Raw genomic sequence first — 15,442 nt, 5'->3', positions numbered from 1 at the left:
GATTTTGAATGCGTCTAATATAATCTTGCATCACAACATCAAATTCAGCAATCATTTCAATCAACCCTAAAAAGTTTCCATTACTTTCTTGATATAGTTTCTCATTAGATCCCTGAAAAGTCAAACAACGTTTAGAAAGACATTTTACAATTGCTAATATTCTTATAAGAACTTGTCTTCAACGCTCTCTTTCTTTAGAGATTTCTTGTTGTAGATCTTTATCAATTGCTTCATTGTTATCTAATCTCATTTTTAATTCCTTCCAAGAGTTCATATTAGTTATATGTTTAATAGAATTTCATGTTCTTTAAGTCGTTCACTGATATGTTTCTAATCTTTAAATCCATCATTTGCTAAAAACTTCTATTTTTTCAGATTTAATAACTTACAACAAAAGCAATAAACTTTATCTACATGTTTACTGTATACCAACCACTTTCGGTCTCTTACCTCTCTATTACTTAACTTTTTAAAATAATGAGCACTTAAAAAATATCTAGAGTAGTGATCAAAAGGAAATGTGAGATTCATTGCTCTTATAGGCCCCTTTTCAACTTAAAATATCACGTGCATTGTTATCATGATTATCCCAATTCCTTTGATCATATATATTAAGTGGAGGAATAAATTGTTTATCAATATTAGTAATCTCATTATGTACTGCATTAGTAATATTTTCATGCTCTCTTAAATTATCTATATCCTTATTAACATCATGAATTTCATTAGACTCATGAATTTCATTAGATTCATCATTAACATTATAAATTTCATTATACTCATGAATTTCATTAGACTCATCATTAACATCATAAATTTCATTAGACTCCTCGTTAACATCATATATTTCTTTAGACTCATCTATATTATCCTTGTTTAAAATTTTTATATTTTTATTAGAACTTGTACTTTTAACAAAGAATTTATTAAGAGCACCTCTTTGTGATTCAGTTAATTGTTCTAGTTTTTTTTTTTCTTTTTTCATATTCGAAATATGATTTTTAGGTAACATATTATAATTCATAAAATCACAACAATTACAAAACTATAATTTAAATCAACTCAGTCTTAGTATAAAAGGAAATAAGGATTAATAGCATCTAGATTGAAATTATTAACAGACTTAGCAGCTTAAGCATCTTGGGCTCGATAGACTATAGTACAATAGTCAGTAGTCACTGAGTCACTGACTCAAGACACAACTAACAACTCAAAAGTCTCAGCAGCTGTTTGTTAATTTAACAATTAAGTCAACATTAAATTTCAAATTTTTAATTAACTAATTAACAAAAAAAATCCTATTATATGAACAGATGTGAACAGATGAACAATCAAATTAATAATCTTGTTCAGTTGTCCTTGAATTGATTAAGAGATGAACAAAGCCAGCCAAAGCCTCAACCACTAATAATAGAGAATGAAGGTGCAGACTATGCAGAGTCGTTAACTCGCTGTTACTTGCAAGTCACATCGCAAGCTGCAAAGGTTCAAAACCTTCAAGTGCAGCGTGTAGGAGGAGCAGTCGTGTAGAGTAGAGGCAAAGGACTGAAAGAGCACTGACACAGTCATGGCGCAACGCTGCAACCTCGCGGAGACGCAGAGTCACAAGCAGAGCAGACAATTGAAAAAATGATTAATAAAATTTGTTGGGATTTTTGGGAAAGAGAAGACTCAAAAGAAATAACAAAACGAAAATCGACAGAGGAGACGACAGATGAAAATTTGATGGAGAAATTATAAACTGTAAAATGGTAAAACTTAACCTAATCCCTATATATATATATAAAATGTCAATGAAATTTTACCGTTAATATTTAGGGGTTAAGTTATAGTATTAAGAATATAAAAAATTTAAATAATTTTTTTTTGGATGCATACCGGGTATACGGTATAAGGTATAAGATCCTTAGGATAATATATATATATATATATATATATATATATAACAAAAAATTTTAAAAAATAAACCTTAATCTGGACGGGTCCTAATATTTTTTATTATATATACATTTATCTATATAAAAAATTTGGATTCCTAAAACTTTGAGTCTTTGGCAGTCACCCAGGACCGCCCGACCTCTGGGCCGGGCCTGGTCGAGAACTAAGCGTTAACATCTTTTGTGTTACAAAATCGTCTGGAACATTCGTTTCTTCAACCTTTAAGTCACATCTTTAATTCATCACGCCCGACCTCTGGGCCGGGCCTGGTCGAGAACTAAGCGTTAACATCTTTTGTGTTACAAAATCGTCTGGAACATTCGTTTCATCAACCTTTAAGTCACATCTTTAATTCATCGTCTTTTTCACTTTCGGACATGATCCGCTTCCAAGCCGGAAGTCCCCAAGAGGCTTCACCAACCTGTGACTGGGCATTGGAAGGTATGGAGGAGGCAAAGGTCGGTGAATACAGTATTCCTAAGGATCGGCCCCTCGAGCTTCAAAAGAACGCCCGGCCTCGGGGAAGCATGCCGCGGTCCCAGCGGGGGCCGTCCGTGCCAGAGTCCAAGCCCAGGAAGCCTGATCCTCCGGCTGAGCCTGTCATTGTCCTTAATGGCCTCCCAAAACCGACGTTACCTGGTAGAGGCAGGCAGGAGGGTGTCATGTCGACTCTGCAAGAAGCGAGCGAGGAGGAATGCCAAGCAGCCATCCTTCTGCTGATGGTTCCAGCGACGAAGAAGACACTGATTTCCACGAAGGATTTCTTTGTTTGGGACGAAGGCAGATGACAGGTTGAAGAAGGGAGTTTTTAGGAGCATTCATCAGAGAAAATGGGCTAGGCCGAATACGGCCCATGTTGGTCTCGGTCCAGGCCTAACAATGGCTCGGGTCAAACTGAGCCCAGCTGAACATGGCCTTTAATTTAAATAAATTTAAATTATTTCATATTATTTTAAGGAAAGATTAGTCCAACTCGGATTTTGCTAGCTAGGCGCTACTGCCATTGCCAAACGGCAAATTCTTATGCACGTGGATCGCACGTGGCCTTGGGGGCTGACAGAAGCGAGTCGGATCCACATCACTCCGTCAGTATTATTTAATTTGTTTCTAGTTTGTTCAAGAGAGTGGGGAATGAGAGTGAAGCGGCGAGGCGGACGGCGACAGATCTCCGCAAGGTCGAGATAGATCGAGGAGGTAGATCGCCATCGTCGCCGCTCTTCCACACACGGAGAAGGTAGATTTACCTTCACGACGGGTCGATCGGAGGCCTCCCGGACCACTCCTCCTCCAGGTACGTTTTAGCAGCATTTTTGTCTGCAAAATTAGTCTGTTTTGCGTATCGTTCACGACGTTCTAGCAACTTTTTTTCTCCCTTAGACTGCAGATTTCGTTGGGAAGTTTGCTACGGCTATCTGATGAATTGCTTGGTTTCTGCAGACGACCTCGAATTTTAGAAGGATTCAAAATGAAGAATAAAGATACCAAGCCTGGGGCTATGCCTGACAAGAATCATTGGACTGTTATTATTTTGGTATTCTTGTTCTTATGTGGATTTTCCTTCTATCTTGGAGGTATCTTCTGTTCTGAGAAAAACAGATACTTTAAGCGTGATGATGCTCCTGTGATCCAATCCTACCATGACATTGGAGTAGCTCCTCTCAAAGTCAAGCATGTAGAGTTCGGGGAGTGTAGCTTGGATCATCAAGATTATACGCCGTGCACAGATCCTAAGGTGCGTATTGTGTTTGATTTGGTCTGGTACGAGACTTATCGACCTTCTCTACTGTTAGAATTTAGTGACGGCGTGTGTTAAGACTAAATAGTCAAGCTCAACTTAATTCCGGATATAATGATCTTCATAATTAATGAGGGGGTTAGTGGAAGTTATGAGTCAATCTCTACTCGTGTTTTCTTTTAACAAAGTTTGTCCATGTTTAATGCTTTTTGATTGCTAAAATATTTATAGTCAATGCGATTTGTCTTCTTTAAGTTTCTCAGTTGTGTTACTGTAAAAAGTTGAACATGTGTATGCCTTTTAAGTGATTGTAAAGCTTGAAATGGCGCACACTATCACAAGAAGTGTGGAAATGCTTTGTCTGATCGTACATATTTTGACAGAAAATGTTTTTTCCCCCTTATTTGCCGTTTAGAGATGGAAGATATATGGTAAATACAGACTTACTTTTATGGAACGGCATTGCCCACAAATGGCTGACAGGAAAGAATGCTTAGTTCCTCCTCCTGCTGGATATAAACCACCAATCCGATGGCCAGAGAGCAAAGGACAATGTTGGTACAGGTGCATCTTTCTTGCTATTCTCAATTTTCTTATCTTCTACTTTTTCCAATGAATGAATATTACCGTGTCCTGAAAGATTAACTTCTCTTTATTTTGTCTTTTAGGAATGTTCCTTATGATTGGATAAACAATGAAAAATCAAATCAACACTGGCTTAGGAAAGAAGGTGACAAGTTCTTCTTTCCAGGTGGAGGTACCATGTTCCCTAACGGAGTTGGTGAATATGTAAAACTGATGCAAGATCTGATTCCTGGAATGAAGAATGGAACTATCCGAACTGCTATTGATACTGGATGTGGTGTATGTACGACAAACTATTTAACTCATGGTCTAATTATTATATATTTGCTTGTATATTTGCTAGATTCTCCATCTTCAGGTATTTTGAAGACACGTACAACAAGCTTTAACTGTCTGAAATCCTTCAGTATGATGGTTGCTGGCTTTCCAATAATTGATGGCTAAACTAGAATTTTTGCTCTCTTTTCCAATCTCAAATGCGCCTGAAGTAGATGTATTTGTAGTATAACAATTACCCTAAGAGGGCCCCTAGTAACCAATAATTCCCAAACAGAGCTTTCATGTTGTTTTCCCCCCAAATTAGGCCCCTTCCCCCTTGAATGGACCAAATACACCTAAATTCTTTTTTCCTTTCCCCTCCTAATTCCAGCGACCACATCAGCTTCTCCGGTTCGAGTCGTCGTTTGTAGTTCACCTTCAAGACCTTCAGTTGCGACTTTATTCTTCTTCCCATCTAAATTATCTTTATGAAACATATTCTGCTTATATCGACCTAATGCCTGGATGTGCTAAGAGATTAAGTTGTTTTGTTCAATTTTCCTAAATAGGTTGCGAGTTGGGGAGGTGATTTACTAGATCATGGCATTCTAACTATTTCACTTGCACCAAGAGATAATCATGAGGCTCAGGTACAGTTTGCTCTTGAACGTGGTATTCCAGCAATCTTAGGCATCATTTCTACTCAGCGTCTTCCATTTCCATCAAATTCATTTGATATGGCTCACTGCTCCAGATGTCTTATCCCCTGGACAGAGTTTGGTAAGATTTCTCTGGCTGCAACTGCTAAGTGGCCTCATGTTTATTTTTGTCTTGTGTATTTATCTTTGGTTTTGTTAAAGTTGAGTTTGAGACATGATAGGGAAATGTCTGAATGGATAAACTTGCCTTGGTTTTTGAGGATTTTTGCATATCTTGGTGGTTTGCTTATCCTTGTAAAAATGTTACAGTATAATCTATAATTTAGTAGGAGAATATGACCAAGTTGCTAAATGTTGTATCACTTCCTTGACTATGAAACTCTTTATATCATTTTAGGCAGAGTGGCATACTGCTCTTTGTAGCTTGTAAACTTAGATTGCCCAACAGCGACACCCTGATCGCTTATCTTAAGCTTTCACAGTTTGCACTCTCACTAATATTGGTCATTCTTTTCCAAATTAGTGTACCACTGAAGGAGCTTTCAAAATCTTATTTATTTTTTACAATCAGAAAGGAATAGTTTTCATTGCATCACCGTAGTTATTTCATCATCCCGGTTAATTCTAACCTAATTCAGATTACTTGAAAAAACTGTGCCTTACCATTTAGGATTTATCAATCACCTCACACTTGTTTATATCTATTTCTCAGATGGCATTTACCTTTTGGAAATTCACCGAATACTTCGACCTGGAGGCTTCTGGGTGCTATCAGGTCCGCCTATCAACTATGAACGCAGATGGCGAGGCTGGAACACAACTATTGAAGAACAGAGATCTGACTACAATAAATTAAAGTTGTTGTTGTCTAGCATGTGCTTCAAACTATATAATGAAAAGGACGATATTTCAGTATGGCTAAAATCAGTAGATAGTAGCTGCTATAGCAAAATTACTTTGTCATCCTCCTTGCCCAAGTGTGATGACAGCTCTGACCCAGATTCAGGATGGTATACTCCACTGCGGCTGTGCCTGACTATTCCGAGCCCAAAGCTTAAGTTGGGATTGAACTTTCTACCAACATGGCCAAATCGATTGTGGACAACCCCGGCACGGATTTCTACAGTTTACAATGGCAATCCTGGAGGGTTTAAGCATGATAACAAGAAATGGAAGGCTAGGGTGAAACATTACAAGGCATTGCTCCCTGCTCTTGGAAGTGATAAAATTCGGAATGTTATGGATATGAATACACTGTATGGAGGGTTTGCGGCAGCTCTTATTGATTCTCCAATATGGGTCATGAACATCGTATCTTCTTATGGTTCAAATTCCCTTGGGATTGTCTATGATAGAGGATTAATTGGCACCTATCATGATTGGTTAGTAACTAACTTATGTGCTCAGAACTTTGATTTCTGAACAACTAAATACCTTATATATTTTATCAGCGTCATTCAAGTATTTCTCATATATTATAGGCTTGTGCATATTTTGTTTGGCAAACTCTCTCATCAGATGAAATTCCGCTGAGTTCTTATATTTGCAATATGAAAGTTGACCTAGATCAATAGAACCCTATCTCCTCTTCTTTTTATTTATTTATTTATTTTGTTACAGCATGTGCTTGCCTTCCAAACGGAAGTATTCCAAGGAATCTCTATTTGATCAATCAATGTGTGATATTCTAAATTCACATTTCTAATGATTTATAGAATGATTACTAGATCCTTTCAATTGGATTATATATCTTCTGCAACCATATTGAATGATTGGCATTATATTTACCAACCACAAAAATCAAGGGAAGTTTCATTTCACCCCACCACCAAAATTTCTTTGCTTCATCCTCCAAAATTTTAAGATGGTCAAAAGGCTGAGTTGGAGAACTCATAATATTACTCCCTAGCCACTGACATTTGGGAGCAGTTCTGATAATCACAAAACTCTGAAGCAGGCAAATTTGAAAGACTGACTTCATACATGGCAGCTTGATTATTCCTACATAGATTCACTGGTTCAATAGGATCAATACCCAACTCAATCATCTCCTATTTGAGCCAAACAAGCTCAACAAGCATTGTTAATTTGTGGAAATACCTACTCAATCTACATGGGCGTATCTTGTTGCTTGAAGGTGTCTTCAATCATATAAGAATGTTCTATAAGACCCTTGACTGGGAATCTTGTAACTTTTTGCATTTGAAATATTTAACCTTGTCTTAGTTTCTTTCAAATGCAATAGCCTGGATGAAATCCTGATTACTTTTGATATTTGAGCATTTTAGGTGCGAGCCATTCTCAACTTATCCTCGGACCTATGATCTCTTGCACTTGGATGGCCTTTTTACAGCCGAAAGTCACAGGTGCAGTTCCATTTCTTCACTTTTCTGTTTTCTTATAGAAAATGATTTTATGTATCCTTTACCAGATGTGTTTATCTGAAGAAATTGATATTAGGTGTGTTACTTTCTATTTAGATGCTACTACGTGATTGTATTTAAATACTGTTGATGGCTAATTTGATTTTTTTTAGTAATAGAACCAAATTTTCGTATTTGGCTTTGTTAGCAATAATTAGGGTCATTGCTTGTCACAAAATTCTGAGAGACACCGGTGTTCTAGATACATGAATGTGAAGTCTATATCCTTCTTGTAACTGCATGAAAAATGTTTATATTATTGAATTGTTTCACAACTTATTTTCCAATGCTTCTATCCGGATATGTTGGACTCCTTTACCCATTAACATCAGTTTTTTTGGTCAATTTGGCAGGTGTGAAATGAAATATGTGCTGCTTGAGATGGATCGTATACTTCGTCCAACCGGGTACACAATAATTCGTGAATCTTACTATTTTGTCGATGCCTTGGCAACCATCGCCAAGGGAATGAGATGGAATTGTGAAAAGCATGCCACCGAATACAATGCAGCCAAGGAAAAGATATTAGTATGCCAAAAGCGACTTTGGCATGCCACTAAGCAATGAAATCTGAGGATGACTGGCCATGTCAAGCTGGGGGTTCTCTTGGTGCCTATTCATAGATTGTCCTGCCAATCGACGAAAAAGGTCCTAGTTGCGTTTACAAACATGGTCAAAGTTGCACTAACTCATATGTTCATATGTATAATAAGGAGACTAGTTGTAGTATGCGTGTACAAGGTCAAAGTAGGTGTTTCAAGTTCATGTCAATTTTTTTTAAGTCTTAACCTTTGTTTCTCGATCATAAAAATGAAAGGGTTTTAAATGGGGTTGTTCCAGTCTGATTAATTCTCAATTCGAGAATACACTTAATGCTTAAATCATAGACTAACCTACAAGGCTACAAAGTTGTGGAATAAAGTTGAATCGTCTTAAACTTAGGATACTCTACATGCGAGGAACAAAATGAATATATGAAAACTTCTATCATACTATGTGCTTCTGTAAATAATAAAAAAAAACTCGATTAATCTAATTCACTTCCTTTTATCAAAAAAGAATTGGTGAATTAATTCCATAAAAATGAAGGGATGAAATACAAAGAATATGTAAAGACATCACGGAAGGTCGTTGAAAAAGAAAAGAATGCATGGGTTTCCCCTGAACAAGCCAGCAACTGAGTAGCGGCCTCGTCCTGATGATTTGTTCCAATTGGTGTTTGTATTGATCAAAAGAGTAATTCCTTTAGTATTAGGAGGACCAGCATAATGAAGCACATTATGACAAGAACTGTCGCGCACATAACCATTCCTCCTTTTCTTTGTGTTCTTTCTGCCTGTTGATCAGAAAAATGCCAACAAATTCAAAATGGCATCAAAGAGATGCAAATTGAACAAACAAAGAACAGAGACAAGGAATGTCCACAGTATAAGATGAGGCAACAACACATATTGGTATCACTTGTTTAATGTGTTCATCAATTGTTTGAGTCTGTTATTACTCCCAGATCAGACTCAAAGTAACTGACAGATATGGTGCTTTTAAATAAGCAATCTTTTCTGAAATCTGCACACTTAAATCGGAAAGCTGAGACCAATCTGAGCCAATTGAAATAATAAAAGCATCTTGGTTGAAAGGTTCGACCGTAAAATCATGATTCGACCGTAAAATCATGGTCCTAGGGAGGAGGGCTGACCAATTCGACTTGGGGTTTACAAACACTGAGTAGGCATGCCTGTGCATTCACAGACGCAGGCATAAAGAGAGTACCTTATGTAATTCTTTGTAGCCCTTTTCCACTGAGGAAGCAACATTTTGAATGTTGTGGTCAATTCGGTCAATGATTGTCCCCTGATTGTAGAAGCTTATTAGAACACAATTCTTATCTGGCAACACAAGATCTTGTCCGGTGCAAGTATTTTACCTGATCTATCACAAGGACGGAGAGATCCTTCATTATCTGTGCAAGTTCATTTACTGATTCCACAACCTGAATAGCATATTGAAAGGATGGTAAGGTGAATGCTAATATTAGAACTATTCTAACAGGTGGCAGAATTCAATGGGTTTTTACCTGAGCGATTTCTCTCTCCCTTTCTCTTGTGAATGCCTCATTTTTTTCCAGTTGAGACATCTGATGTTCACTAAATCCCTGCACAAAGAAAAGTTTTTACAATGCAAGAAAAATTTTACACTGCAAGTTGTATCCGAAGACATATGGGCCAGAAATCCCAACATTTTGGCTAGATGTATAGTCTCATGAAAGTTGTACAAATGTCTAGGTGCTGTATGGGTTAAGCATGATCCAGAAATCTGCTCAAGATTTATGTCCCTAAGTTAACTAAAAATAGGATATTTTTTCTTAATGTAATTCTCTGTACTTTATTAATCCTTAGCGGTGGATACTATAGTCATGGCAACATTAATCATATTTGAACTTAGCCACATATCATGGATCCATCTTTTTTTGGGCTGATCTAAATAGACTAAAAATCATTTATGTTGTTTTGTTGTTAATAGATGCGAGATCAGATAACTGACCATATTGTAACTAACTTTACTTGGATCTAAAATAACACCAAGATAAATCTGTTTCTGAATCACTTCAACAAATTATGATTTGTGTCAAAGCTTCTTACAACAGAGAAAATAGCAAAGAGAAGCATACTATGCCATCAAATTCATCATCTTCCATGGTAGGTCTGTTTCCATTCATATTCATATTTAAATCAAAGCCATCTTGACCCTGAAAAAAAGAAAGAATTAAATATTAAAGAAATTGGTGAACAAAGGACGGATATATAATTAGAGAGAGTTTTTAAGATAAGTTTAGAAAAACCTCTTTTTGCTCTCTGAGGCGCTTTAAATATAATGATTGCTTTTTTCTCAGTTCCATCGATAGGTTCTGAAGATCAGTTGCAAGTGATCTCTGTGGTAAAAGTTAAAAAAAAAAAACTGTTTTATATATCATCTCATATAAAGATAAATGTGTATGATAGCAGCTAGTCTAACACTAAAATATTCAATTAGTTAATGCAAGTTGCTACCATAAATTACAATATATACAGCATAGAGAGTAATCCTTATCTTTTAAAAAAACACTGAAGACCATTTCTTTTATTGGTGTTAGAGAATACCTGCAGCCTGAATGGCTATAAGTATTTTATGTAGACTAGGCGGCAGATCACTAGGTGTATACCTGGACATTCTTTCTGATATTGGAATCTCCAGAAGGTGCACTGGAAGAGATTTTCATCAATTGTTTCTCGGATTTCTTGAGCAAATATGTTATATCATGTGTAAGAACCTCAATTGCATGTTGATCCTCTTTACCATCCCCAAAAGAAGGCATTAAAGCTTTTTCATGAGCCTTGACCAAATCTGACATTTTTTTCCGAGCATGCTGCATATTCACAGATATTTCTTCAGAAAGATCCACCCAAGCTGGAGGTAAACTAACTGTAAGATGAGCTGGACTGCACAAGGCAAAGAAAATATGGTATTATAAAAAGCAAATTAGATGATAACTAGTGGAATTGATATGATTTTATATCATCATTTTGGTAATCAGAGGATTGCTGCTGCTGCACAGAACAATAATGTCTATGGTCTTATCATTATTCAAGAACATCCTAACAGGCCAGGACAGGAAAGATCTGTGACAAGGAAACTCTGGGGGGGAATGGACTGTCAGAAATTTATAAAATAAATGTTTAGGATGTCAAAATCCAACTGCCTTTAAATAAACTAAGCAAATGGCATGATATCTCACTATATGATATAAGGTGTTCAGTTCTATATGATGATTTGTTATACCATCCAGCTTGGGTATTTCTCAGACACGGTAATGTACCTTACATTATCTATTGGTTAAATTTCATATAATAAGGTGTCACTTAAGCCACCATTCTCTCAAGAATCATGTGATATGACAATGCTTTTTACTATATTTTCTCTTCTTATTCCATGCCTTTCTTGTTCATATACATGCTCAGATCATGCCACACAGAAGCTTCCAAAATATCCTAAAGCTGTTAGGTACTGGTATATCTGAGCAATTTCTTCATGGTCTTATGCTGATGTTGTTAATGCATGTTGTTTTATGTCTAGAACAGTTAATCACCAAATTGGTTACTGTGGTAACATCATGTTTGTAATTATTTGCATCTGAATAGTGGATAGAAGCATTAGAAATTATGCTGGGTTATAGGTTGTAGGATTTACGTAACTGCTTTGCTTACTAAGAAAATTTTAAGGTAAAACTGTTGGGACAACATCATATTTTTATAATTTGGCTCTGTTTACTCAGGTGGAGGAAAGCAAGAGGAGATTGGAACAAACGGAAGGAGGGAGAGGAGGTGGAAAGAGAATATTGTTTACTCAGGGGGAAGAGAGACAGCAGTTAAGAAGGAGGAAATGGGCTCTCCTCGCTGTTGGCTTTTGTGATCCATGCACATAGCACCCAAGGCTAGGTGGCGATGGGGAGTGACACCTCATTTATAACTTTTGCACCTCTCCATAGACACTGGAGACAAGATTGTGATGGAGGCTTTGCCTCATCCAACTTCTATGATTTAGTGTCAAAGATGCCATATGTTACCTGTGCAGACAAAAGGTGCATCACTATCAGGGTGAACATAAGCACAAGAGCTAGTGGAGGTACGGTTGTTAGCAAGAGGTGAGAGTAATGGCATATTTTTGAAATTTTTTTTCTTGGTTTTCTCCATCTCAATCACCTGATTTCTAGTGAATTATCTTTGGCAATAATCTTGAGTTGGCCCATAACATTGGTTCTTTTTGATGTGATCAAATCTTAAGCCTAGATGCAAGCTAGGTGCTAAAGGAGTAAGGATCTTCTAGTGTACCCAACATGAACTTAATTCGTTCAAAGTGGGAGTTAATTTAGCTGAAGGAAGCTCAACTCTATCAAGGTGGACTCAGTGTCAGTTGAAGTGATCTACGAAGACAAGTAGGTCTAAAGGGGAGACAAGTAGAAGCCTTCAAATTGCCCTTCAATTTGTTTGTCACCATTTCTTAAGGTAATGCAGCATGCCCCTCTCTGCTTCCCTGGATTTCCCTTCATTAGACCTTGAAGATTCCGCAAATGCAAGACCAGCACATGGCCAAACACATGTTCTGGTTTGGCTATTGTTTAGTCATTTTTGAAATGCCTATTTTGCCACATGTGCAATTTACAGTGTTCTACCATTTACCACATGATTAATTAGCTATCCCAAGTAACATTTCTATACCATGCTGCATCCATTCTGCAATTACCATGTTAGTGGGTAATTATACCCATATCACTCTCCAAATAAACAACGGGAAGAAAAGAGCATATCCCATCCTTCCATGGAGGTGTGTCCATCCCCTTGAAGAAAACAAGTAGGCCATTACAGATTGTTCTGTTTGAAACAGCGCACTGTTATCTCCTACTTGCTTAGCCAGCATGAAATATGCATGAACCCTCCAATTGTATTAGTGAAGTGTCTTACAATCTCTAGCACTCCTCTTGTTTAATGGGCTACTTTGTTCTCTTGTGATGAATGTTGACTTGGTAGTGAGTGGGCCATGTATTTGCGCTTCTTTGATTGTGATTTTGTGCCTCCTCTCTCTATTTCTGTGTTTTCCAAGATCTTACCCAATTTGTATTAATCAGAAATATTTGAAGTAACTGTCTTATTAATAACATACATTCTATTCTGAAGCTTAGACTTTATTGTTATAGTATCACTTATGGTTGGCAACAACTCAAGTTATTACAAGTGATATTTTTATCTTTTTTTATTTCTCACCTATAGTTACCAAAATCAGTGTACTACTGCCCCTTAGAATATTAAATTATTAATGATGCATCGACAGCCAGATTTCAAGGTAACAGGTTAAGTTTATACAGTAAGTGCACTTTATCTAGCATTTACACCAAACACCACTGACTATTTTATCCTGAAGACGCAGAAAATACAAACTGTAGGTGGTACAAAAGATACAAAATAAGCTGGTTTTAACTACAAAGTAAAGTTAGCAACAATTCTCCATTGGATCATGAAGGAAGCTTTGCGCATCAATCAACTGCAAGTTGGCACCAATGGGAATTGAGAGAATAATGGGTGAGAAAGCTATGTATATAGATATTCAATTAATTATTTAAAGCAATATATTAGTAATTACTTAATCTAAGTTAGACCTATATCAGACCTTTTTATGGGGGTTAAGGGCCTACTTAGGTCTTGTTGCTAGATGTTAAGTTATTTCATGGTCTATGAAACAAAAAAGTGCCGAGTGAAGAGAACTAGAGGAAATGTGTAGTTTAGTACTGTGTGGTACCCCTGCATATGATCACTTTTGTCATACAAGTTTCTTTTGGCCAGACTCCGCAATTGATAATTTCACACGCTAATAGCATCCTACAAAGTGTATAAATGATCATTCACATTTATTCCGTCTTGAAAGAATGCTTTATGTCCTAGACGTTAGAAATATCTAACTAAAACTGAGTGAATGACACCTGATATCGTCAACAAAGATCAAATAATGGTAATTACTGAATCAGTCCACATAAGGAAAAAAATAAAAGGGGCCAATACGCAATCCACAAGGGAGAATGCAAAAGAAATCATAAGAAAGCAGAATCTCCCGACCACGAAGATTGGGATGGATGGCGATCTCACTCGTACCTGGAATTGCTGGGATCTTCGGTGCTAAGGGGAGCATAAGACCGGGCGGGATGGAGAAGCGAAGTGCTAACCATTTCGATCACGGGACCAGCGCGTCCTCCTGAAGAAGCAGCCGAGGAAGACGAGGGAAGAGACGACGCCACTGGAACCCGGACGCTGCGAAGCGCATCCCGGTACTTCCTGTACAAAGGCGTCCGATTCCTCGTCGACATTGCAGAGATCTCGCGCGGGGCCTCTGGGATCCGACAATGCGACGTAAGATCCGCGGCCTCTACTCGAAGCAGATACAGAAGGAAGACGAGCAAGGGACGGGGGCCTCAAGGACAGTATGATCCCAGCGACGCATCAGCAATTCCGCCGGCGAGGAAGTTGGGGCTCGTCGGAGAGGGAAATGGGACCGGCGCAAGGTGAGGAGAAGAAGCAACACCGCGAGTCCGCGAACGCATCGAGATTTGGAAGTTTTCGAGCTGACCTGGGAATTGAGCTGCCCGACGTGCGTAATTTTTTTTTTAAATATTACTTTTATTTTTAATTGACACTTGTTAATTCGATTCACATTTTTGTATTTGATGTAGTGTTAAGGGGGCTCATCAAGTATGGATCAAAGATAAAGATAGTAGTCGACATGAAAATTAAAGTCAATGTCAATGTGAAGATTAAAATTAAAGTGGTCAATATGAGAGAACCAATGGGCTCACTAAAGTGGGTCGAACAGAGGTCGACTTTAGCTACAATTGGAGGTCGATTTCAGTTGTCGATCCGGCTTGAACGGTCCGATCGGCCAAGAAGCTCATCGGAGTAGATTGCTCGCTTGGCCGGGGTCAGTACAGATGGCACACAACTAATCAAGCGAGTATCGGGCCGACCGGAGTTCATGTATAGTCGGCTTAGAGACAATCGGTCGAACCAAACTACAACGAATAAGAGCAACTGAGATCGACTGGGCGGAGAATCCCGGTCGAGGGGCTATCTCGCTCAGCCAAACAGTGGGGCCCCTCCCATATCCCATAATATCCCTTTGGGAGGTAATGTCACTGACAACAGGGCATGGTCAACAGGTAAATCGTACGACGGAAGCTTCTACGATTATGTCAAGGATTTGCATGTCCTGTTAAGGTATGGTGTCAGAGATATTTTTTGACATGTCCTTTTATAGGACGGTTGAAA

At 37.8% G+C, this 15,442-nt stretch overlaps 2 protein-coding genes across 5 annotated transcripts; one reads left to right on the top strand and one right to left on the bottom strand.

The window, feature by feature from the left end:
• The first annotated feature begins 2,319 nt into the window (after positions 1 to 2,319).
• On the top strand, positions 2,320 to 8,440 carry LOC121992917 (probable methyltransferase PMT20). Of its 4 annotated transcripts, none has more exons than XM_042547559.1 (8): positions 2,320 to 3,229; positions 3,316 to 3,670; positions 4,057 to 4,237; positions 4,342 to 4,537; positions 5,086 to 5,296; positions 5,888 to 6,557; positions 7,464 to 7,541; positions 7,952 to 8,440. In XM_042547559.1, exons 3-8 carry the CDS (start codon positions 4,125 to 4,127, stop codon positions 8,163 to 8,165), a joined length of 1,482 nt encoding a protein of 493 aa, XP_042403493.1. In that variant the 5' UTR covers positions 2,320 to 3,229; positions 3,316 to 3,670; positions 4,057 to 4,124; the 3' UTR covers positions 8,166 to 8,440. The 4 variants fall into 4 exon arrangements, with proteins under 4 accessions (XP_042403493.1, XP_042403492.1, XP_042403491.1 ...); XM_042547558.1 differs by having other exon boundaries at positions 2,321 to 3,229; positions 3,323 to 3,670; positions 4,089 to 4,237; XM_042547557.1 differs by having other exon boundaries at positions 2,321 to 3,229; positions 4,089 to 4,237.
• A 112-nt stretch (positions 8,441 to 8,552) lies between these two features.
• On the bottom strand, positions 8,553 to 14,734 carry LOC121992919 (syntaxin-43-like). The gene is made up of 8 exons (XM_042547560.1): positions 14,276 to 14,734; positions 10,798 to 11,074; positions 10,438 to 10,527; positions 10,267 to 10,344; positions 9,673 to 9,750; positions 9,523 to 9,588; positions 9,369 to 9,449; positions 8,553 to 8,934 (listed from the first exon to the last, which is right to left on the bottom strand). The coding sequence occupies exons 1-8, from the start codon at positions 14,485 to 14,487 to the stop codon at positions 8,827 to 8,829; spliced, it is 990 nt and encodes a 329-aa protein (XP_042403494.1). The 5' UTR covers positions 14,488 to 14,734; the 3' UTR covers positions 8,553 to 8,826.
• Positions 14,735 to 15,442: the final 708 nt, after the last annotated feature.

Source organism: Zingiber officinale, chromosome 6B (genome assembly GCF_018446385.1).
Source record: "Zingiber officinale cultivar Zhangliang chromosome 6B, Zo_v1.1, whole genome shotgun sequence".
Classification (NCBI taxonomy): domain Eukaryota; kingdom Viridiplantae; phylum Streptophyta; class Magnoliopsida; order Zingiberales; family Zingiberaceae; genus Zingiber; species Zingiber officinale.
This window is presented reverse-complemented; position numbering and strand designations above follow the sequence as displayed.

What these genes read in the sequence shown, in the direction of transcription:
- LOC121992917 (XM_042547558.1), top strand. Translation starts at nt 3,404, where the DNA reads ATGAAGAATAAAGATACCAAGCCTGGGGCTATGCCTGACAAGAATCAT. An exon ending in CTATTGATACTGGATGTGGT is followed by an intron (nt 4,538 to 5,085) that starts GTATGTACGACA and finishes TTTCCTAAATAG; the next exon opens with GTTGCGAGTTGGGGAGGTGA. An exon ending in TTTACAGCCGAAAGTCACAG is followed by an intron (nt 7,542 to 7,951) that starts GTGCAGTTCCAT and finishes TCAATTTGGCAG; the next exon opens with GTGTGAAATGAAATATGTGC.
- LOC121992919 (XM_042547560.1), bottom strand. Translation starts at nt 14,487, where the DNA reads ATGTCGACGAGGAATCGGACGCCTTTGTACAGGAAGTACCGGGATGCG. An exon ending in GGGAGAGAGAAATCGCTCAG is followed by an intron (nt 9,589 to 9,672) that starts GTAAAAACCCAT and finishes TATGCTATTCAG; the next exon opens with GTTGTGGAATCAGTAAATGA. An exon ending in CCGTCCTTGTGATAGATCAG is followed by an intron (nt 9,450 to 9,522) that starts GTAAAATACTTG and finishes TTCTACAATCAG; the next exon opens with GGGACAATCATTGACCGAAT.